The sequence below is a fragment of the Mobula hypostoma genome, chromosome 3 (assembly GCF_963921235.1).
Source record: "Mobula hypostoma chromosome 3, sMobHyp1.1, whole genome shotgun sequence".
NCBI lineage: Eukaryota > Metazoa > Chordata > Chondrichthyes > Myliobatiformes > Myliobatidae > Mobula > Mobula hypostoma.
The window spans coordinates 47,751,151-47,775,811 of NC_086099.1; the positions used below are offsets into that span (position 1 = coordinate 47,751,151).

General features: G+C 39.9%; 1 protein-coding gene across 2 annotated transcripts in view; it reads left to right on the top strand.

The window, feature by feature from the left end:
• Positions 1 to 24,661, top strand: part of kif2a (kinesin family member 2a) — a 127,019-nt gene that overhangs the window by 94,209 nt on the left and 8,149 nt on the right. Inside the window, exons 15-19 of one of the 2 annotated variants that reach the window (XM_063042986.1) lie at positions 1,075 to 1,185; positions 3,433 to 3,500; positions 6,602 to 6,718; positions 9,893 to 10,040; positions 22,453 to 22,554. In XM_063042986.1, coding sequence (XP_062899056.1) covers positions 1,075 to 1,185; positions 3,433 to 3,500; positions 6,602 to 6,718; positions 9,893 to 10,040; positions 22,453 to 22,554 — 546 coding nt within the window. The remainder of the gene's footprint in view (positions 1 to 1,074; positions 1,186 to 3,432; positions 3,501 to 6,601; positions 6,719 to 9,892; positions 10,041 to 22,452; positions 22,555 to 24,661) is intronic. The other variant, XM_063042987.1, reaches the window with a different exon arrangement.

Sequence of the window (24,661 nt, forward strand, 5' to 3'; positions counted from 1 at the left end):
ACCAAAATTTTATATTTGTTATTTTTGTGCTCTTATTTCACCCCTGACCATCTGCGTTTCTCTTCAGGTATGATTTAACATAATATGAACATTGTTGGGTGTGTTAGATGGTTCTTGCACTGATAACAACTGCAAATCTTGCAGTGAAATTTCCATCCCATCTTCATATCAAAATAAGTTGGATGCAAATCTTGTTACCAAGTCTTGTAGTGTACATGTGTATTGTGAAGCCTGCATTTCCTGTATGGGTAGCCACTTTATGTTGTTCATGTACACAGAAAATAAACTTAAATGATCAAAATTAATGCTAAGTGGGAATTTAGGGGAATGCTAAGTGCAATTGTGGCAGCCTTTTAAGAATTGCAAATCATTCCTTTGCGACATAAAAAGTTGCCACAATCAGACTTAGCATTTTCCTAACATGATCAATGGCCATTTAACTTGTTTTGAACTCTGCAATAATTTTTCTTCTAGTCTATTTTCCTGTTCCTATGCACTTATTCCATAAAAGGAAAATTTTAATTATAGCTGCCTTGTGTTTCACAAGTTTGAGACTTGGAATCCTCAGAAGTGTAATTGTAGACATGATGGTTGTAATTTGCATTACTGTTTCCAACTTGTTATTTATAGTTTAATTAAAGTTAGATTTGTGAGGTGAGAAGAGCAAGCAACAATGCTATTTATCCCTTTGCTATAAGGTACCTGTATTTCGCTCTAGAATTTCCATCAAAAAGTATTTCTATCCAGAAATTTCGTGTTGTCTGTGCATCTCTCATTAATAGCAACACACACACAAGATGCTGGTGAACGCAGCAGGCCAGGCAGCATCTATAGGAAGCAGTACAGTCGACGTTTCGGGCCGAGACCCTTCGTCAGGACCCTTCATCTTAACTGCCTGTTAACAGTCCTGACGAAGGGTCTCGGCCCAAAACGTCGACTGTACCTCTTCCTATAGATGCTGCCTGGCCTGCTGCTTTCACCAGCAGTTTTTGTGTGTGTTTCTTGAATTTCCAGCATCTGCAGAATTCCTCGTGTTTGCATCTCTCGTTAATAATCTATTTTGTGTAATTATAGGAATGTATCCGAGCCTTGGGTCGAAACAAACCTCACACCCCATTCAGAGCTAGTAAACTTACTCAAGTGCTTAGAGATTCTTTTATAGGAGAGAACTCCAGAACTTGCATGGTAAGTCACATTTTTTAAAAACTATATCTGTTCAAAGCAAATAGGTATACTCCAGTAAATTGTTGGAGTTAGCGTAAATCATTTTTCTTTCTATTCACCCGGTATTTTACTGAAAATAATGATCTCTTGGTCAGTTAAAGATGAAGGGTCTTTGCCCTGAATTTTTAACTGGTTTCTTTTTTATAGTGCTGCTTAACTGGCTGAGTTCATTGTACGTTTGTTTCAGATTCCAAAATCCGCCTGAAGTTTAACTTGTTTTTTAGGGATATCTTGAGATATGATTGAAGTGAGCTGTTAGCTCTTCATTATTATATGTAAATGGTCATGCACATGGAAGAATGGATTAAAGGACAGAGCTCACAGCAGAAACAAAACAATTCTACTTTTTATTTGATGCCACAATTTTTTAACAGGTTATTAGATAGAAGTAGGAGTATTAGATAAATTATTATTAAAATTTAATAGATAAAAGTAGAACTGGATCTTTTTTAAGCACTAGGTCCTTTTTAAAACTAGGAGTATTAATTCAGGAAAGATACTCTGATAGAATCTTTTTTAAAATTTGGCCTTCTCTACGCTATTACGGTTAACTTGGTCATAATCAATAATATAGTCATAATCACTGGCATATTTACTGCACCATAAAATCTTTACTGGACAACATCCTTTGCGTCAGCAATAACTCACCTTTGAGAGTTATTGTTGAGACACAAGAAAGACTGCAGATGCTGGAATGAAGCCAAATGCTGGATGAACTTAGAGGGTCAGGCAACATTTAAGGAGGGAAATGAACAGTCAGTGTTTTAAACTGGCACCCTTCATCAGGTCTGGAAAGAAAAAAGACAGAATCCAGAACAAAAGGGTTAAGGGGAAGAGCACAAATGGGGTGAGTGATGGGTGAATTCAGATGAAGGGGAAGGTGGGTAGATGGGGGAAGAGGAAGAAGTGGGAATGGTGTGAGAAGTTGGGAGATTAAGAAGCAAAGCGCTGAAAAGATGGAATCGGATGGGAGAGAACAGTGGACCATGGAATAAAGGAAAGGAGGTGGTCAATCAGAGGAAGGAAGAGGTGGATGATAGGCAGGTCGTGAGGGCAGGGAGAGGGGAAAGAGAAGGTGTAAAGGAACCAGAGGGATTAGGGAAAACGAGGAGTAGGAGAATAGAGGGGAGTAGTTTCTAGAAATCAATATTGATGCCGTCAGTTTGAAGACTACCAAGAGGTATTATGAGGTACTATTCCTCTAATCTGTATCTATCCTCAACTTGTGTGTTCAGAGTAAGAGTGCTTGATCTGTTTCTCCACCACCTCCCCCCCCCACATTTCGTCTTCTCGTATTCTTCTGGCCCACTTACCCTTCCTCTTCCTCTTTCCTCTTTCCCACCCTCATGACCTGCACATCACCCACACCTCCTTCCCATAATTCCATGGTTCACTGTCATCTCATCAGATTCCATCTTTTAACAGCTCTTTGCCTCTTCCACCTATTACCTCCCAGCTTTTCACAGCATTCCCACAGCACCCTCCCCAATCCCTCACCTATCCATTTCCCCCTCCGCCCCACCTGGTTTACCTATCACTTGCCCAGTCCATGCTTCTCTCCTTCCCCCGTGCCATTTTATTTTGGTTTATGCCCTCTTTATTTCTAGTCCTGAAGAAAAGTCTTAAGATTGAAACATTGTTTTTCTCCATAAATGCTGCCTGACCTGTTGAGTTCCTCCAGCATTGTTAAGAGTTATTTTGCTGTTATTAACTTGTTCTACAGAATGTAAAGAAATAATATATTTAAAGACATCATTCATTCACATTCTGAGGTTGACCCAAGAGCTTTACCACCAGTCCAGTATTTTGAATAACAGAAATGATTATAAAGCAAGAAATGTGTGGCATATATCAGGGTCCTGTACAACAATAATACTTGATTGTTTATGTTTTGTTAATACTTTTAAACTTGCAATTATAGATGTTTTTATTTATTTAATTGAAAATATGTTTAACCACCAACATCTGTTGTCTCAGTTTTTAAACAACATTTATCAGTTCTTAATTATAGATGTTAACTGATCTATTTTGAACCAGAATGATGCTGAATTTCTATCTGAAATAACAGTATTTTGTAGCAGTTTGCTATTGCTTTTAACTCTAAAGTAAACCATGAACTATTCACTAGTGAATCTTCATACGTATGCAGTATTTTTGCTTGGTGCAGGCATGTTTTATGCCTTCCTTAATCTTTGCATTTATTCATAGATTGCTACTATCTCTCCAGGGATGGGTTCTTGTGAGAATACACTAAATACACTTAGATATGCAAACAGGTATGTTATTTTCTCTAAAAATGCAATTTATATGAAGCAAAATGCCATCTCCATTTCAGTATTTCAATAACAGCAAAATTATTGTTTAGATTTCTTGGAATTGGTTACCAACCTTAAGTAAAAGTTGTAAATATTGATCTTGTGCTGTTTTTGTAGTGTGATGATTGCTAATTTGTTTTTCACTTGGTCCATGTTGTGTTTGAATATTGGATCAATAATTGGTATCAGAACAAGGTCTTGAATAGTATATTCAATAAATTACTGGTATTGTGAGAAATCATTTTGCGGTTCCCATGTCCAGTGTTGAAGAATAGAGTGACTCTTGAACATAACAAAATAACCTATAACTAGTAGTTTATATAAAAGAGTGAAAGTTTAATATGTACAAAATCCTATAACTGGCTTCTTGGTGAAAGTTGATGAATAGCTCACAGATCTTGGTTCCTGGAAATTCTTGGACACAAGTGACATCATCTTAAGCCTGGTCTCTTTCCTGCTTTCCCATAAATCTTATAAGTCTGTTTGAATAGTTCCTTCATATCTTTAGCTTTATCCTTTAATCTTCAAGCAAAGTAGACGTAAGCAATGTCTGTATTTAATTTTAATGATCAAAAATACCACTACCATTTAAGATATTGCTGAGTTTTCAGCTATACCAGGTCAACACCAGTCCATTGTATTCTATGCCTTAGTAATTTAAGTGTCTTTCTGCTTAAATGTTGTGAGCGTCTGTTTCCATCTACCCCTTAGGCAGTGTAATTCAGATTCCAGCTACCCTTTACGTGACCATCTTTTTTCTTAGGATTTCCCCTGAACCCCCCCCCCCCCATCCTTGTCCTAAATCTGTGTCCTCTAGTTTTAGATAATTCTACTTTGTGGAAAAATGTTTCATGTCCTCTCAGTTTCCAACCCCCCCCCCACCCCAAATCCTCTGCTTGAGGGAAAAAATAGCAGATCCAGTGTGTCCTCATAACTAAAATGCTCCATTCCATGCAATTTCCTGGTGATTCTCCACTGCATCCTCTCCAGTACAATCATGTCTTTCCTGTAATCTAGCCAGCTCTGGCCTAAAGGCTGATTTATACTTGTGCGTCAAGCTTGTGCCGTAGCCTACACAAGTGTGCAACACCGTTGTGAGCATTTATTCTTGTTCGTTGGTGTGTCTGCGTTGCTCTGCAATTCGTGCACATCACACATGCGCACACACCTGCCCGTGCAAGGCTTCATGGTCATGGTAATCTTTCTTGGGGTATATAAGTTTAAAGCGAGCGTCTTTTTTCATAAAAGTGAAATGTGTCCTCCATAATTTCGGAGGTCTGTAAAGCTTTATGGAAAGCATTGCAGCCAGAGTTCCTTCCCTGCCCTTCAGTCGTCCAATGGGAAGCTATTGTAGCGTAGGAGGAAATGTGATGCTACCAAGCAGAACAATCACAGTTGTTGCGGTCTGCGTTGCCGTGACGCGTAGTTACATTTTGGGAGAGGTGCGTGTCATGCTACAGCGTAGGGATCCGCGTAGGCACTGCGTAGGGTTCGCAGCTACGCCATACCTACTGCGTCAATTTGATGCAGAAGTATAAATCAGCCTTAACCGTGTTGTCAAATAATCTCCTTACTCTGATATTCTCTTCCCTAGCTAATGAAGCCAAATATCCAATAAGTTGCCTTCACCACTTTATCTAACTGTGCTGCCACCTTCAGGAATTCTTGGACTTGTCTATCCTCATTGTCAATAGTCTCCATGACCTGCCTTTCATTGGTAGATGACCTATCCTTGTTACACCTTCGAATTACATCACCACACACTTATCAGAATTAACTTCTTTCTGTCATTGCTCTGCTTATTTTACCAACTGAACAATATCACCAGTAAGCCTAAGAATATTCTCCTCACTATCAACAACACCACTACTTCTTGTGTCATCCAGAAACTTATTATTCGTACTGTTTATAAGCAATTCCAAATCATTAGTATATGTAGCAAGTAGTATGGGTCCCAACAGTCAACCCTGTGGAACACTACTGATCATAAAAACAACTTTCAACCATCATGTTCTGTCTCTGAGAAATTTAATCAAATTGATCAGATAGGACTTCTCCTTTGCAAAAGTATGATGACTATTTTCCTGTCTTAGAATTTTTGCCTTTCCAAATATCGATTAACCTTGACCCTCCCCCCCCCCAATAACTTCCTTACCATTTATCGTAGACTCGTAGACCTGTAATCTAAACTAGAGGAAGAGTGGGACAGCATTTCATATTCTACCTGAGTCATCTACAACCTGACAATAGGGATGTTAAATTCTTCAATTTCAGAACACTTGCTCCCATTCTGTCCTTTTTTCTCTCCTAGTCTACCCAGTTCCTCCGCCACATACCCTTTCCTATCAGATTCCATCGACTGCGGGCACTTTCTGATGTCCTAGCCTCTTTGCTATTTCCACCCTTCCTTTTCCATCTGTTACTTACCTTTCTTCACCTGGATCCACTTATTACCTGTCAGATTGTATTCCATCTTTTCCACTCTCCTCTTATACAGTCCAGATGGAGCATCTTGACCTGAAACGGCGACTGTTCATTTCTCTCTACAGATGCTGCCTGACATGCTGAGTACTTTGTTTTCTTCTCTGAATTCCAGCACTTGTAGTCCCTTGGATCTCCATTGACCTATAATTATACAGCTTATCCCTGTGGCACATCTTGAATAAAAGTACTCTATATGCTGCTTTTAGTCATCTGTTTCCTCACATTGTCAGGTCCCCACTGAATTCTTGTGTAAATATTTAGTTTCTGTTTGTGTTCCATTGTTGTATGTGAGACATTTAAGTGTCATGTGTTAGGCAGTGTGTCATTAACATCCAGATATTGCTGTTGTGGCTATTTAGAATGTTTGGTACAATTTTTTCTAGTTTCATCTTCATAACTGGCTCAACTGTTTCTTTCAGACTTTTGTTTAAATTGAAAAGAGAAATCCAAAAATTTCTTGAATTAAAATGGGAGTATTTTTCGACAGGTGATCTTTCATTCAAGTTTTAATTATATTGTTCTTTCCTGACTGAAATTTCCTCCTTCCTCTTTGTTCACACGTTTGCTTACTACTGCAGAGTAAAGGAATTTGGAATAAGTCCCTCGGATATTCCCTTTCAGCAAGGTGGTGGGAGCCGATCTGACCTCTCTCCTACCTACCTCGACTATGATGACTTCCCTCCTTCACCTACCAGGTCTATATCTTTCTGTCATTCTATTTCTTTCTCCTCTGACCTTCCAATTCCCCCCCCCCCCATTTTCCCCATCCCCATATAACCTTCCCATTTTGTACTGAAACACTTAAGTCTTCAGTTATTCCAAATTGCGTGTAATTTTATTAACTAACATTTTTTTATAAAATGTATTTTCTTCATTTTTCCCATTATTTGTTGGAAGGTAGAATAAACAGTTTTTTGCATTGTTTCAGTGTAATTTTCACAACTTTGTTTTTTTTTCAAAATGATTTGTTTGCTGACCTAAAGGCTATGTAAATACAAATCAAGACCAGAAACTTGTACTTTGCAATATTATTAAAATGTATGAGAATGCATCTTCTGCTTTGTGTTAAGGACAATGCTTATAGTGTTCGTTGGATAGAACCCTGCACAAATTGCATTTGTATTCAGTATTTAATCAAACCAGTGGCAGTCTTAGTCCCACTGGTCCCTTGCTAAATTTACTATTTTTCTTATAAAGTGCTAATTTTGAACTCAGTTGAGATACATGCCATTTTAATTACTGTTTGTATTTATTTTCAATATTAACTGTGGTAGATTAAAATGGCAAATTAATTTTACTTACAAATTATTCATTTATATAAGAACATAAGGAACATAAGCAGAGCTTTGGTGCTTTATACATCCTCTGTTTACTAATATAATGGCCTGTACCATTTTCCTGCATTAATTAATTACCTTCCCTTGATAACATTAAAATCCAAAATTTCTAGTAATGTCTGCCTTGAATATTCAGAAACTAAGCCTCCATGACAATCTTGGACAAATAATTCCAAAGAATCATAGTCTTCAGTGAAGACATTTCTTTTCATTTCTGTTTTGAATATCTTTCTCCTTATCCTGAGATGGGCAGTTGGCTTAAGACATCAGAACCAGAGGAAACATTGCTAGTTCATTTATTGAGCTCTGTAACAATTTAATGTTTCAATGAGATCACTTCTCATTCTTTTAAAATCGAGGTTGATGTCCACTCCACACCCCCCACCCCCAATCCATCCCACGAATCATTCTGTTGAACATTTGGGGCGGTATTTCTATTGCAACAATGTTCTGAACACAAGCATAAAGTACAGGTTCCTTAAGTAGGTTAATCAGAACTAAATATTCCGGGGTTGTCTCACCAGAGCTCTGTTACATTCTTGAACTTAAATTCTATTCCAGTGAGATCCAACATACAATTTGCTCTCCTGGTAGCTTGCTGTATCTGTACATTAGCTCTGAGGAATTCATGTACAGCTTGGGTCCTTCTGAACTGGGAAACCTTTCAGTCTCCCAGCATTCTCCTGACAATTTTTACAATGCAAGCCAGCTACATAGCATCAACAAACTAGAATATGTTGATTTTTTTTTAATGTTGTTTCTTATTCTCCAGTTCTTGAAAATAACATGTCATAGTTGACTTGGTTGAATTATGTTGTTGAGTCATCATGGAAAGCAACATTGGCAAGAATGCAAAATATATCCTCAAATGTAGATTACTTCCTCTTATTCCTGTTGTAGAGTACATACATTTTCATTTACCTCTTTATAAATTTAGTCAAATCATAGGTCAAAATGGGCATGAGAGTGGCAAATGAAATACAATGTTGAAAAATGCATGGTCATGCACTTTGGTAGTAGAAATAAATGTGCAGACTATTTCTAAATGGGGAGAAAATCCAAAAATCTGAGATGCAAAGGGACTTGGGAGTCCTTGTGCAGAACACCCTGAAGGTTCACTTGCAGGTTGAGTTGGTGATAAGGAAGGCAAATGCAATGTTGGCATTCATTTCAAGAGGCCTAGAATACAGGAGCAGGGATGTGATGCTGAGGCTTTATAAAGCACTGGTGAGGTCTCTCCTTGACTATTGTGAACAGTTTTGGGCTCCTCATCTAAGAAAAGATGTGTTGACATTGGAGAGGATTCAGAGGAGGTTCACAAGGATGATTCCGGGAATGAAAGTGTTATCATACGAGAAACGTTTGATAACTCTGGGTCTGTACTCGCTGGAATTTAGAAGGATGAGGGGTAATCTCATTGGAATCTTTCAACTGTTGAAAGGCATAGACAGAATAGATGTGGAGAGAATGTTTCCCATGGTGGGGGAGTCTAGTACAAGAGGGCACAGACTCAGGATAGAGGGGCATCCATTTAGAACAGAGATGCAGAGAAATTTCTTTAGCCAAAGGGTGGTGAATTTATGGAATTTATTACCACAGGAAGCTGTGGAGGCCTGGTCATTGTGTGTATTTAAGGCAAAGCTTGATAGGATCTTGATTGGACATGGCATCAAAGGTTACAGGGAGAAGGCTGGGGAATGGGGCTGAGGAGAGGAAAAAAGGATTAGCCATGATTGAATGGCACACTCGATGGGCCAAATGGCCTAATTCTGCTCCTATATCTTAAAATGCTGGGTTTATTTTTGTTTCAGTTGCATTAGAAGTATAATATATTTTGATGACTGAGGCAAGGAGGGGACAGTCATTGATACATATTAACATAAATCATCAAGTGCAGCTGGATGACTATTTAAAGAAGGAATATAATTAACATAAAACTTCCACAAGTGAGAAGAAATCTGACTTGCTGCCTCCACCTTAACTTGACAGCTTGACACAAACCTCTACAATCAGGAGGACATTGTTGATTTACTTCTGTTATGATCAAATACAGGGCTGAAATTATGTAGGTTTAAATTGGGAATAAGGCATAAGACTTTATGTCCTGTCAAAAGGGTGTGTACTGGTAGATTTTAACCATGGATTAACCTGGCCTACAGTAGGGAGGATACAGCTCATTAATTGGTGTTATAATATTAGAAAATCACTTGAAGAATATTATGTAAATAATACTCTAATTGTTTTTCTCTGGTCTTCTGGAATACGAAAGCTCACCTTTGCTTTTGGAGCTTAACTTTCATCCAAAACAAATTTAAAAACTGGAGTTTTACTGTTTGTTAAATCACAAGTTATAGCACACCTTCTAATCTAAATCTTGTAATTTTATCAGGACATTATTAGAAAGTTGCCAGTCCTTTTAGTACAGGCTACAAAGGCTATAAATTTGAAATCTGTTTAATGAAGAAATTAACCTAAAAAATAAATAGTTATTTTATTTTTATTCCCCTTGCCTCAAACCTGCTTTTGATCTAGAGTGAAAGAATTAGTTGTGGATCAAAATGGTCCAGGAGAAGGGCGGGTCAATATCCTTGTACCAAGTCAGCTTGATGCACTAGAAGCACAGTGGGGACTTGGAAGCTCTCCTCAACGAGATGATCTGAAACTGCTATGTGAACAAAACGTGAGTTTTTTTTAAAACATTGAAGTTATAGAAAATTATTATTAATTTTATTTGTTCAATGTGTACCCTGTGGTATAAAGTGGTATCTTTTTGCCCTCTGCCTCTGTTGCCCCAATGAAAATATCTGTTTGCCCAGTATCTCCTTATAGTTAAATACCCTCTAATCCAAGTGATATTCTAGTGAACTACTAGCACTTCCTTCCCAATTGTTTACATGTCATCCTGTGCATACATTGACCAACAGTGGCGACAGAAGTATCACAACTGGAAACGTTGACTGTTAATATTCCTGCACTGATGCTGCTCAACCTGCTGAGTTCCTCCAGCAGTTTGAGTTTTGATCTGCAGTACCTGTTACGTTGACTGTAAAATTGTCATTCCTTTTCAAGTTCTTCCTTTACTTCATTCCACCCTTTCCGAGAAATGTTGATGTTTTGTGTATCTGATTTTTACCTTGATACTGGTATTGGTTTATAATTGTCAGATGCCCCAGGATAATGTCCATACAAATCACACTGCAGTGACCTAGAACAAGGTAAAATAATAATGCAGAATAAAGTGTAAAAGCTAGGGGAAGTGTAGTGCTGTAATAAAGTGCAAGATCATAATGTGATCGATCGTGAGATTCAAGAGTTCATCGTTTACTGGAGGCCCGTTGGAGAAAATGGTAACAGGGGGTAGAAGCTGTCTTTAAGCCTGGTGGTATGTGCTTTCAGGCTTTTGTATCTTCTGCTCGATGGAAGAGGAGGGAAGAGAGATATTCAGCGGTGTATTTCATTATGCTAGCTGCTTTACTGTGGCTGTGAGAAGTATAGATAGAGTCTGTTGAGTGGAGGTTGGTTTACATGATGCGCTGAGCTGTATCCACAATTCTGCTGTTTATTGTGGTCATGTGCTGAGTATTTGGCATGCCAAGCTGTTATATACCCAGGTAGATGCTTTGCTGAACCCCAAGATGATTTTGCCTAAAGCTCTGGAATCCCCTCCCTATTCATACACACGCACAGATGGACACAGACTTTGGTCATTCAGTTTAATGTCTCCTAAGATTAATTTGATGCTGGTTTATCTTTGATCAGATGATTACTTATTCATTTCAAATAATTTATGCTGAAAAGTGAGGAAATGACACCTGAGGATAGGAAGCATAAGTAATATAATTAGAATGAAAACATTATTCCAGGAATGTGATCAAAAGGAGTTCTAGGCATCTTTTATGACATGAGCTGCCTTAACCAAAGGCATGACCATCTTTTCTGTACAGTGATATTAGCTTCTTCATTTTCACCTAACACAAAAGCGCATCTTGGTGTTTGCACAATTTTAGGATTCATCTTGAGTTTTAAAAACATGGTTGTGCAAGAGTAGCTCTGTGGCAAGGTTTATTACAGCCAGTCAGAATTATTTTCCTCCAGGACTACTGTGAGAAAATGCGAATCAATTCAGCCATAGTTCAATATTGTGCAGTTTGACAGTCTGCAAGGGGAGCTGAAATTCAGAATATAATTAAGTGTACATTTTGAATGATATTAAATATGGCAGGAGCAATGAAATATTAAAATAGTATCTCTCCACACCCAAAAAAGTTAAACAAAAAGAGTTAAAATTCAAATAAATTCAATATTTTACTCATTTGATTTACAAATAAAATCTTCATATTGTTAATATATAATTTATTGAATGAAGAGAACCAATTTGACTATGGAAATGAGAACTTTTGTACTTCAGCTTTTCACCAAGTCTAATTTTTAACATGTTAAATGCCCTGAAAGTAATTGGTTAGCACTTAAATATAGTTTCACCTTCATAATGTGGCACTACCTAATTAATTTGATTTTGTATGACCTTGCCTGTATCATTCACCCACTGAGATTATTCTAGCTCCGCAGTAGTTACCAAATTAGTTCTGTAAGTCTACGAGTTGCACACATACATATGACAATCAGAATCATAATCAGCTTTAATATCACTGGTGTGAAATTTGTTAATCGGCGGCAGTACATTACAATACATAATTTAAAAATAAATTACAGAAAGTATGTGCAGTTGCAAGAAAAAGTTCGTGAACCATTTGCATTACCTAGTTTTCTGCATTAATTACTCATAAAATGTGGTCTCGTCTTCATCCAGGTCACAATAGTAGACAAACACAATCTACCTAAATTAATAACACACAGATAATTGTACTACATCTTGTCAATACTGAGTACAGTGTTTAAACAATCATAGTAAAGGTTCAAAAAAGTAGGTGAACCGCTGGCTGCCTGGCCTGCTGCGTTTACCAGCAACTTTTATGTGTGTTGCTTGAACCGCTGGGATGCCGCCTTCTACAGAAGGTATTTGGAGCCAGGTGTTCCAATCAATGAGATAGCTTGGAAGTGTGGGTTGTAGCGGTGCCCTGTCCTATTTTTTTTATATATGAAAAAGACGCCCAATGTCTGGTTACTGATAGAGGCTGCTCTTCTCAAGAAAGATCTGTTTATATGCACTATGCCTCGATCAAAACAACTTTCAGAAGCCCTTAGAATAGGGGTCGCCAACCTGTCGATCTTTCAGACTTTCCCAGTAGGTCCCGAAGAAGAATCAAAAATAAATACACAAATACTGTTGTAATGTGAGCATTATAAAAGTAAGTAATACTAATTAGGATAATGGTAATATAGCAATATTTTCACTAAAAAGCTGTTTGTAAGGAGAGTGTTTCCGGGTTGCGGGGGTTTAGTTCCATTCTATCTGCCCAGTGCGCATGTGTGTAGCTCTCCCGCCATGCACCGCATTTTCAGCGTAGCCTGTGCTGCATCGAAGTGATCAATCAGATTAGGGATAAGAGTACTGACTGTCGCAAACATCAATATACGGCAGTGGTCCCCAACCTCCGGGCCGCGAAGCAGTCAGTGGTGCAGCGGTAGTCGGGATGCACACAGCACATTTTTAAGAAAAAAAGCTGAAATAAACAAGCTAATTAATTAGGTGCTGCCCAGTACGTAAATGTTGGCTCAGATCAGAGGCGACGCAATCGGCAATCGCTCGTGATATCCTGATAGCATAGCGGAGGCTCCACGAAAGAAGGCGAAAACATACAAATTCCATCCAAATGGGAAGAGGAATTTCTATTTACCTTGGTGAAAGACAAGTGTGTATGTATGTTGTGCCACCAAACACAAGCACTGACTAAAAGAGGGAATCTGGAGCGGCACCACAACACCAACCACCAGGAATTTAAAGACACCTATCCCCCAAAGAACGCAATTCGTGCCTGGAAAGTTGAGGTGAAATCGGGGTTGAAGGCCCAGCAATCGTTTTTCACAAAACATGCTGCTCAAAATAAGGCTGCTATTGAAGCATCATTTCGTGTAAGTCACCTTTTGGCTGAACCCAAGAAGCCTTTTACATATGCCCATTTATTCAAGGAAGCAATGGTCATTACAGCAGAAACTGTTTTTAATGACTTTAAAAACAAAAATGGCATCACAACCGCAATACATAATATACTGCTTGGCCCTGCAACAGTGACAAGGAGGGTAGAGTCACCATCAGAGGACGTGAATATTTTTCACTACAGTTCGATGAATCCCTGGATGTAATGCAAACAGCTCAGCTCGTTGTATTTGTCAGAATGGCTTTCCAGGATTTTACAACAAAGGAGAACTTCCTCAGTCTTTTGCAATTAAAGGAAAGAACGAGAGATGAGGATATTTACAATGAGTTTTAAAAACTACGTCCGTGAAAATGACATCCCCATTCATAAACTGGTGGCAATTACTACTGATGGGGCTGAGCATTTTCACAGATGAAAATTATTAAATCTAAGTACAGGAGCTGACTTACTGACAGACACCTCACTATGGTTGCTAACTTTCTCACTCCCAAATAACGGACAAAAGTAGCATTCAAATCCCGGGACATTTGTGTTTACCCCGAGAAAGACTACCATGACCATGAAGCCTTGCGCGGGCACCTGTGTGCGCATGTGCGTACGGGCCGATTTCTTTACCCCACCAGTCGGTTTTGGCTTAATTTTCATTATTTCTACTTTATATAGGCTGTGTATTTATCATATCGTTCCTGCTTTTAATATATATTAGTGTTATTTTAGGTTTTATGTATTATTTGGTATGATTTGGTGGGTTATTTTTTTGGGTCTGGGAACGCTCAAAATTTTTTTCCATATAAATTAATGGTAACTGCTTCTTTGGCGTAAAGCATTTCAGCACGAAAGGTTTCATAGGAATGCTCTACCTTAGCGGGGGAAATACAGGACAATTGACAACCCTACACCTCCCAGACTGGCTGTCTGTAGTTATGAGCCAAATTTCAGGGAACTAGCAGAAAGTATTCAGCCCCAGTCATCACACTGAATGCAACAGTCAATTTTTATTCATTTATTTTTTGTGTTGAAATAAAATTAAATAAACTTAAAATTAAAGGTGTGAAGTATTGTAATATTCTTAAAGAAAGACAGCTATGGCCTGTTTGATATGCTAGTTACAGTGTTTTCTTGTTTAAATTAATTTGAAAGTTTGACAAAAGTATTTTGTGTAATTCAAATGCAATTCGCCCAAATAAAAGGCCTCAAATTGGAAGTACAATCTGAGCTGTTTTCTCTCTAAAAGATTTAGTAGGTAGATCTTGCCTTCACAGAGGTCGAGGTAGGGGATCTTGGGCTTAAAAAGGTTGGTGACCACTACCTTAGAAGAAGAATTGTAGAGATGCATCAAGCTGGAAAAGGCTCCAAAAGCATTTTTAAAGACCTGAATGATCATCAGTAAGAGAAATTGTCTACAAATGGAGGAAATTCTGTACTGTTGCTACTCTCTGTAGGAAGTGGGCATCCTGCAAAGATCACACCAAGAGCACAACATGCAATGCTGAAGCAGGTGAAAAAGAACCCAAGGGTTACAGCAGAGGACCTGCAGAGATCTCTAAAAGTTGCTAAAGTCTCTGCTCATGTGTCCACTATAAGAAAACCACTGAGCAAAAATGGTGTTCATGGAAGGACACTATGGAGGAAACCACTGTTCTCCAAAAAAAATTGCTGTACATCTCAATTTGCAAAAGACCACCTGGATGTTCCGCAGCATATGTTGGACAGTGTTCTGTGGGAAGATGAAACAAAAGTTAATTTTTTTGGTGGAAGTGCACACTGTTATGTTTGGAGGAAAAAGGGCACTACTTTATACTTTATTGTCGCCAAACAATTGATACTAGAACGTGCAATCATCACAGCAATATTTGATTCTGCGCTTCCCACTCCCTGGATTACACATCGATAGTAAATATTAAAAATTTAAATTATAAATCATAAATAGAAAATAGAAAAATGGAAAGTAAGGTAGTGCAAAAAAAACGAGAGGCAGGTCCGGATATTTGGAGGGTACGGCCCAGATCCGGGTCAGGATCCGTTCAGCAGTCTTATCACAGTTGGAAAGAAGCTGTTCCCAAATCTGACCGTACGAGTCTTCAAGCTTCTGAACCTTCTCCCAGATGGAAGAGAGACAAAAAGTGTGTTGGCTGGGTGGGTCGTGTCCTTGATTATCTTGGCAGCACTGCTCCGACAGCGTGCGGTGTAAAGTGAGTCCAAGGACGGAAGATTGGTTTGTGTGATGTGCTGTGCCATGTTCACGATCTTCTGCAGCTTCTTCTGGTCTTGGACAGGACAATTTCCATACCAGGTTGTGATACACCCTGGAAGAATGCTTTCTACAGTGCATCCATAAAAATCAGTGAGGGTTTTAGGGGACAGGCTAAATTTCTTTAGTTTTCTCAGGAAGTAAAGGCACTGGTGGGCCTTCTTGGCAGCGGACTCACACCAACACCAAAACCTCATCCCAACTGTGAAGGAGCATCATGGCTTGGGGCTGCTTTGCTGCCTCAGGACCTGAACAGCTTGCAATCGTTGAGGGAACGATGAATTCAAAGTAGTGTCAAGACATTTTGTCGGAGAATGTTATGGTAGTGGTCCATCACCTGAAGCTTAATAGATGTTGGATGATGTAACAAGACAATGATCTGAAATAGAATAATAAATTAACAACAGAATGGTTTAAAAAGAAGAAAATTTGCATTTTGGAATGACCAAGTCAGAGTCCAGCCTTTAACCCAATTGAGATGCTTTGGTATGACCTGAAGAGGACTGTTCATGCAAGGTATCCCAGAAGTATTAATGAAACTGAAATGTTGCTAAAGGAGGTTCTACCGGTTATTAAAAACAAGGGTTCACATTCTTCTTCCAGACTGTTTAATCCATCGCAGTCCAATGTGTTCAATAAAGGCACGAAAAGTACAATTTGTGTTAGTTTAGGCAGAGTGTATTTGTCTATTATTGTAACTTGAGGAAGATCAGGCTACATTTTATGAGTAATGCAGAAAACTAGGTAATTGCAAAGGGCTCACAAAAATTTTCTTGCAACTGTATAAAATGCAAAAAGAAAGAAATAAAAGTAGAGGGGTGGTAATCATGGGTTCAGTGTCCATTGAGAAATCTGATGGCAGATGCGAAGAAGCAATTTCTGCTTTTAGGCTCCTGTACTTTCTGCCTGATGGTAGCAATGAGAAGAGGGCATGTCCTGGGTGATGGGGGTCCTTAATGATGGGTGCCGCCTTTTTGAGGCATCGCTCCCTGAAGATGTCCTGGATGCTGGGGAAACTAGTGCCCATGATGGAGATGAATGAGTTCACAACTTACTTTGATCATGTGGAGTGTCCCCACCCATACCAGATGGTGATGCAGCCAGTTAGAATGTTCTCCATGGTACATTTTTTAAAATTTGCGAGTGTCTTTGGTGACGTACCAAATCTCCTCAAAATGCTAATGAAATAGAGCTACTGCTGTGCCCTCTTTGTAAGTATGTCGATATGCTGGGCTGAGAATAGATCCTCGTAGATGTTGACACCTAGGAACTTAAAATTGCTCACCCTTTCCACTACTGATCCCTTGATAAGGACTGGTGTGTGCCCTCGTCTTGGCCTTTCTGAAGTCCACAATCAGTCCTTTGGTCTTCCTGATGTTGAATGCAAGGCAGTTGCTTGCAGCAACGCCTCTCAACCAGCTGATCTTTCTCACTCCCATATGCCTTCTCGTCACCATTTGAAATTCTGCCAACAATTAGTTGCATCATCAGCAAATTTATAAACGGCATTTCAGCTGTAACTAGCCACACAGTCATCGGTGTAGAGAGAATAGAGCAGTGGGCTAAGCACATATCCTTGAGGTGCGCCAGTGGTGATTGTCAGCAAGGTGGAGATTTTATTTCCTGTCTGTACAGACTGGATTTCCGGTGAGGAGGTCGAGGCCCAAGTTTTGGTACTCTTTGAACAGAACTATAGGAATGATTGTGTTAAATGTTGAGTTAATTCAAGAACAGCAGCCTGAAGTAAGTATTATTATTGTGCAGGTGATCCTAGGCTATGTGAAGAAGCAGTGAGATTGTATTTGCTATAGACCTATTGTGGCGACAGGCAAATTGCAGTGGATCCAGGTCTTTGCTTAGGCAGAAGTTGATACTTGCCATAACCACCCCGTCAAAGCACTTCATCACCATAGATGTGAGTGCTACTGAACGATAGTTGTTAAAGCAGCTTGTCCTGCTTTTCTTGGAACTGGTGTGATTGTTGCCCTTAAGCAGGTTGGAACCTCCAACTGTAGCAATGAGAGATTGGAAATGTCTTTGAACACTCCCACCAGTTGGTTGGCATAGGTTTTCAGAACCTTACTAGGTACACCATCAGGGTCTGTCGACTTGTGAGGGTTCACCCTCTTGAAAGACGTTCTGGCATGGGCCTCTGAGACAGTGATCACAGGGTTACCAGATGCTGCAGTGGTCCTCAGCTGTGGTATTATTTTCCCTTCCAACTTGTGCATAAAGGTGTTGAGCTCATCTGGGAGTGAAGCGTCATCTGTGTATACGATGTTAAGTTTCACTTTGTAGGAAGTAATAGCCTGCCAACTCTACCAGTTATTGTGCATCCGATTCTGTCCCCAACCTCAATCCAAGGCACATATTCATACCCACAGGTTTTAGTGAAATCAGTGAAAACTAAAGACTCCAAGATGAATCTCCGAATACTGTCCAGTCCACTGACTCAAAGTGGTCCTTTGAGTGCTCCTCCACATCCCTTGTCCGTACCTTCTTGGTCCACTACTGGTGGTGTGGTCTTCAGCCTCTGCCTGTACTCGGGAAGTAGAAGTACAGCCGGGTGATCAGACTTTCTGAAGTGTGTGTGTGGGCTTGTGATATAACAGTGGTCCAGTATGTTTGCTCCTCTGGTTCCACGAGTGATATGCTGGTGATAATTATTTAGGAACTTTATCAAGCTGGCCTGGTTAAAATCCCTCAAAATGAAGGGGAAAGGCATCAGGGTGTACTGTTTCATGCTTGTTGACTTAAATATACTTTTTTTTTGGACCATTTTGGGGAAATTAATCATATCTGGGTAATATTGGTTGTCATTGGTCATCCCCGAGAATAACCGAGAAGAAGGGTAGGGAAAGGAAGAGGAGGGCAGTAGTAATAGGGGACTTGATAGTTAGGGGGTCAGATAGACGATTCTGTGGACGCAGTCCGGAGATCCGGATGGTAGTTTGCCTCCCTGGTGCCAGGGTCCGGGATGTTTCTGATCGTGTCCAAGAGATCCTGAAGTGGGAGGGAGAGGAGCCAGAGGTCGTGGTACATATAGGTACCAATGACATAGGTAGGAAAAGGGGAGAGGTCCTGAAAGAACTAGGGAGTTAGGAAGGGAGTCGAGAAAAGGGACCGCAAAGGTAGTAATTTCGGGATTACTGCCTGTGCGACGCAACAGTGAGAGTAGGAATGCAATGAGGTGGAGAATAAATGCGTTGCTGAGGGATTGGAGCAGGGGGCAGGGATTCAAGTTTTTGGATCATTGGGACCTCTTTTGGCACGGGCGTGACCTGTACAAAAAGGACGGGTTACACCTGAATCCTAGGGGGACCAATATCCTGGCGGGGAGATTTGCGAGGGCTACTGAGGTGACTTTAAACTAGAATGGTTGGGGGGAGGGAATCAAATTAAAGAGACTAGGAGAGAGGAGGTTAGTTCACAAATAGAGAAAGCAGATAGACTGTGTGTGAGGGAGGATGGGCAGGGGACAGAGATCAGAAGCACTCAGACCAAAGATGTAGGGGACAAGGAAGAAAAAGATAACAAAGTTGTTTGCTCCATTAAGGATGAACAGAGAGTAGGAGGTGGAGAGTTTCTTAAATGCATCTACTTTAATGCTAGGAGCATTGTAAGAAAGTTGGATGAGCTTAGAGCATGGATTGATACCTGGAAATATGATGTTGTAGCTATTAGTGAAACGTGGTTGCAGGAGGAGTGTGATTGGCAACTGAATATTCCAGGATTTCGTTGCTTCAGGTGTGATAGAATCGGAGGGGCAAGAGGGGGAGGTGTTGCATTGCTTGTCAGAGAAAATATAACAGCAGTGCTCTGGCAGGATAGATGAGTGGACTCGTCTACGGAGGCTATTTGGGTGGAATTGAGGAATAGGAAAGGTGTTGTGACACTTATAGGGGTGTATTATAGACCACCTAATGGGGACCGAGAACTGGAGGAGCAAATTTGTAAGGAGATAGCAGATATTTGTAGTAAGCACAAGGTTGTGATTGTGGGAGATTCTAATTTTCCACACATAGACTGGGAAGCCCTTTCTGTAAAAGGACTGGATGGTTTGGAGTTTGTCAAATGTGTGCAGGATAGTTTTTTGGAGCAATACATAGAGGTACCAACTAGAAAAGGGGCAGTGTTGGATCTCCTGTTAGGGAATGAGATAGGGCAGGTGTCAGAGGTATGTGTTGGGGAGCACTTCGGGTCCAGTGATCACAATACCATTAGTTTCAATATAGTTATGGAGAAGGATAGGACTGGACCTAGGATTGAGATTTTTGATTGGAGAAAGGCTAACTTTGAGGAGATGCGAAAGGATTTAGAAGGAGTGGATTGGGACAATTTGTTTTATGGGAAGGATGTAATAGAGAAATGGAGGTCATTTAAAGGTGAAATTTTGAGGGTGCAGGATCTTTATGTTCCTGTTAGGTTGAAAGGAAAGGTTAAAAGTTTGAGAGAGCCATAGTTTTCAAGGGATATTGGAAACTTGGTTCGGAAAAAGAGAGGGATCTTCAATAAATATAGGCAGCTTGGAGTTAATGAGGTGCTCAAGGAATATAAAGAATGTAAAAAGAACCTTAAGAAAGAAATTAGAAAAGCTAAAAGAAGATATGAGGCTGCTTTGGCAAGTAAGGTGAAAATAAATCCGAAGGGTTTCAACAGTTATGTTAATAGCAAAAGGATAGTGAGGGATAAAATTGGTCCCTTAGAGAATCAGAGTGGACGGCCATGTGCGGAGCCAAAAAAGATGGGGAAGATTTTGAACAATTTCTTTTCTTCGGTATTCACTAAGGAGAAGGATATTGAATTGTGTAAGGTAAAGGAAACAAGGATGGTAGTTATGGAAAGTATGATGATTAAAGAAGAGGAAGTACTGGTGCTTTTAAGAAATATAAACGTATAAAAGTGGATAAATCTCCGGGTCTGGACAAGATATTCCCTAGGACCTTGAGGGAAGTTAGTGTGGAAATAGCAGCGGCTCTGACAGAAATATTTCAAATGTCATTAGAAACGGGGATGGTGCTGGAGGATTGGCGTATTGCTCATGTGGTTCCATTGTTTAAAAAGGGTTCTAAGAGTAAACCTAGCAATTATCGGCCTGTGAGTTTGACGTCAGTGGTGGGTAAATTGATGGAAAATATTCTTAGAGATGGTATATATAATTATCTGGATAGACAGGGTCTGATTAGGAACAGTCAACATGGATTTGTTTGTGGAAGGTCAAGTTTGACAAATCTTAATTGAATTTTTTGATGTTACTAAGAAAGTTGACGAGGGTAATGCGGTGGATGTTGTCTATATGGACTTCAGTAAGGCCTTTGACAAGGTTCCACACGGAACGTTAGTTAGGAAGGTTCAATCGTTGGGCATTAATATCGAAGTAGTAAAATGGATTCAGCAGTGGCTAGATGGGAGACGCCAGAGAGTGGTGGTGGATAACTGTGTGTTAGATTGGAGGACAGTGTGTAGCGGTGTGCCTCAGGGATCTGTACTGGGTCCAGTGTCGTTTGTCATATATATTAATGATCTGGATGATGGGGTGGTAAATTGGATGAGTAAGTATGCAGATGATATTAAGATAGGTGGCGTTGTGGATAATCAAGTAGGGTTTCAAAGCTTGCAGAGATTTAGGACTGTTAGAAGAGTGAGCTGAAAGATGGCAGATGGAGTTTAATGCTGAAAAATATGAGGCGCTACATTTTGGTAGAACTAATCAAAATAGGACATACATGGTAAATGGTAAGGCATTGAACAATGCTGTGGAACAGAGGGATCTAGGAGTAATGGTGCATAGTTCCCTGTAGGTGGAATCTCATGTGGATAGGGTGGTAAAGAAAGCTTTTGGTATGCTGGCCTTTATTAATCAGAACATTGAGTATAGGAGTTGGGATGTAATGTTGAAATTGTATAAGGCATTGGTGAGGCCAACTTTGGAGTATTGTGTACAGTTCTGGTCACCGAATTATAGGAAAGATGTCAATAGAATTGAGAAAGTACAGAGGAGGTTTACTAAAATGTTGCCTGGGTTTCATCTCTTAAGTTACAGAGAAAAGTTGAACAAATTAGGTCTTTATTCTTTGGAGCGTAGAAGGTTGAGGGGGGACCTGATAGAGGTTTTTAAAATTATGAGGGGATTGATAGAGTTGACGTGGATAGGCTTTTCCATTGAGAATGAGGGAGATTCAAACAAGAGGACATGAATTGAGAGTTAAAGGGCAAAAGTTTAGGGGTAACATGAGGGGGAACTTCTTTGCTCGAAGAGTGGTAGCTGTGTGGAACAAGCTTCCGGCAGAAGTGGTTGAGGCAGGTTTGATGTTGTCATTTAAAGTTAAATTGTATAGATATATGGACAGGAAAGGAATGGAGGGTTATGGGCTGAGTGCAGGTCGGTGGGACCAGGTGAGAGTAAGAGTTCGGCACGGACTAGAAGGGCCGATGGCCTGTTTCCGTGCTGTAATTGTTATATGGTTGTAATAACTAAGTCTGGGGCTTTGCTGGATAGGAATATCTTCTCACAATCTGATCCCACCAAGGTAAATCCTACACTTTAATCCATTGGACCTCTTTATTTAATTTCTCCATCCATCCCTAGTATCCTCAGGTCTGTCCTGGCCTGACTCCAGTTAAGTATACTATTGCAGCTAGCTGCCTCTTCTTTCTCAACCCCTACCCCTACCCCCACCAGCTGGTTTAATTTCTCTATGGCATATTGTCATCAGTGATAAGACACACCAGTGTGGATTTACCAACTTTAATAGCTGATTCAGGTATTTGCTTGTTTCTAGGAGGAGGAAGTTTCACCTCAGCTGTTTACTTTCCATGAGGCAGTGTCTCAGATGGTGGAAATGGAGGAACAGGTTGTGGAAGAGCACAGGGCAATATTTCAGGTACAAATATTAATTATTTTTGATTAATCACAATTAATTTTATAATATTGAGTCTACAGAGGAATTTTCTATTTTTATTCCTGTTGGGTACAAGTGTAGCTTGTGTTTTACTTCATGACTTTAACATTGGAGGATAATTATCTTTGTTCCAAAATTTTCACACCACTGCTAGCTTCAATTCAAAATATTCTGTTTTTATTTCAGTTTGCAGTATTCCTAGTATTGAGCTTCAAAGGCTTCTTTAGCTTCCAAAAACCTTAACTAAAGATGGAGTCGCTGGATTAGTTCAACTAATTTATGATTTAAATTTTATTTAAATATTTATAAAATGAATCATTGCAGAGGCTTTTTTTTATAAGGCCTGCCTGAAACTTTGTGTACCGTATGGGCCACCAACTCAGATTTATTTTATGTTTAAGAAAGATGATGGATAATCTTGGTAGTTGAAACCAGTGAGTCTTAAATTAGTCATGGACAAACTATTGGAGAGGATTCTTGGGTACAGAATTTATAAACATTTGGGGAAGCATAGTCTTTTTAGGGAACATCAACATGGTTTTTATTTTGAAGGATAGACCATGCCTCATGAGCGTAATTGAGTTTTTTGAGGAGATGACAAAATAAATGGATGAAGGTAGACAGTAAGTGTTGTGTATATGGATTTTAATAAGGTATTTGGCTCCCCATGGTAGGTTCATCCAGAAAGTCATGCATGGAATCCATGGGGACTTGGTTGCATGGATTTGGAATTGGCTTGCCCACAGAAGGCAGAGAGGGTGGGAGTAGATGGCGAGTATTCTGCTTCGATGTTCATGTTCTACAGGAATCTGTTCTGGGACCCTTGCTCTTTGTGATTTTTATAAATGACTTGGATGGGGAAGTGGAGGGGTGGGTTAGTATGTTTGCAGATGACATGGATGTTGTGGATAGTGTAGTTAGATGTTACAACAGGATTTCGAGATAGGTTGATAGAAACATAGAAAATAGGTGCAGGAGTAGGCCATTCGGCCCTTCGAGCCTGCACCGCCATTTATTATGATCATGGCTGATCCTCCAACTCAGAACCCCGCCCCAGCCTTCCCTCCATACCCCCTGACCCCGTAGCCACAAGGGCCATATCTAACTCCCTCTTAAATATAGCCAATGAACTGGCCTCAACTGTTTCCTGTGGCAGAGAATTCCACAGATTCACCACTCTCTGTGCGAAGAAGTTTTTCCTAATCTCGGTCCTAAAAGGCTTCCCCTCTATCCTCAAACTGTGGCCCCTCGTTCTGGACTTCCCCAATATCGGGAACAATCTTCCTGCATCTATCCTGTCCAATCCCTTTAGGATCTTATACGTTTCAATCACGTTGAGAGTTGGGTGGAGAAATGGCAGATGGGGTTCAATCCAGAAAAATGTGAAGTGATACAATTTGGAAGATTGAACTTGAAGGTGGAGAACAAGGTCAGAGGTGGGATTCTTAACACTGTAGAGGAACATAAGGATTTTGGGGTCCAAGTCCACAGATAGCTCAAAATTGCTGCAAAAATTGATAGGGTGGTTAATAAGTCATGATGAGTTGGCCTTCATTAGTCAGGGATTGAGTTCAAGAACCACGAGGTAATGTCACAGCTCTGTGAAACTATACCACGAAGAATATTTTGTTCAGTTTTGATTACTCCATTATAGAAAGGATGTGGAAGCTTTAGATAGCGTGCAGAGGAGATTTACCAGGATGCTGCCTGGATTAGAGAGCAAGTCTTCTGAGGACATGTTGAGTGAGCTAGGGCTTTTCCCTTTGGAGTGATGGAGGATGAAAGGCAACTTGATAGAGGTGTATAAGATTATGAGAAGCAGAGACAGAGTAGACAGTGAGGACTTTTTTTTTCCCCAGGCTCTCAACAACCAGTACCAGAAGCTGTTAAGGTGTGCTTAAGGTGAGTGGAGGAAAGTTTAGGGGAGATATCAGACAAAGGTTTTTTTTAACAAGAGACTGGAGGTGCCTGGAATGCACGACCAGAGATGTTGGAGGCTGATAAAATAGGTATATTTAAGGAACTCTTAGTTAGGCATGTGAATGTAAGAAAAATGGAGGCTTATATGCTGTGCATGAGAGTCATGGAG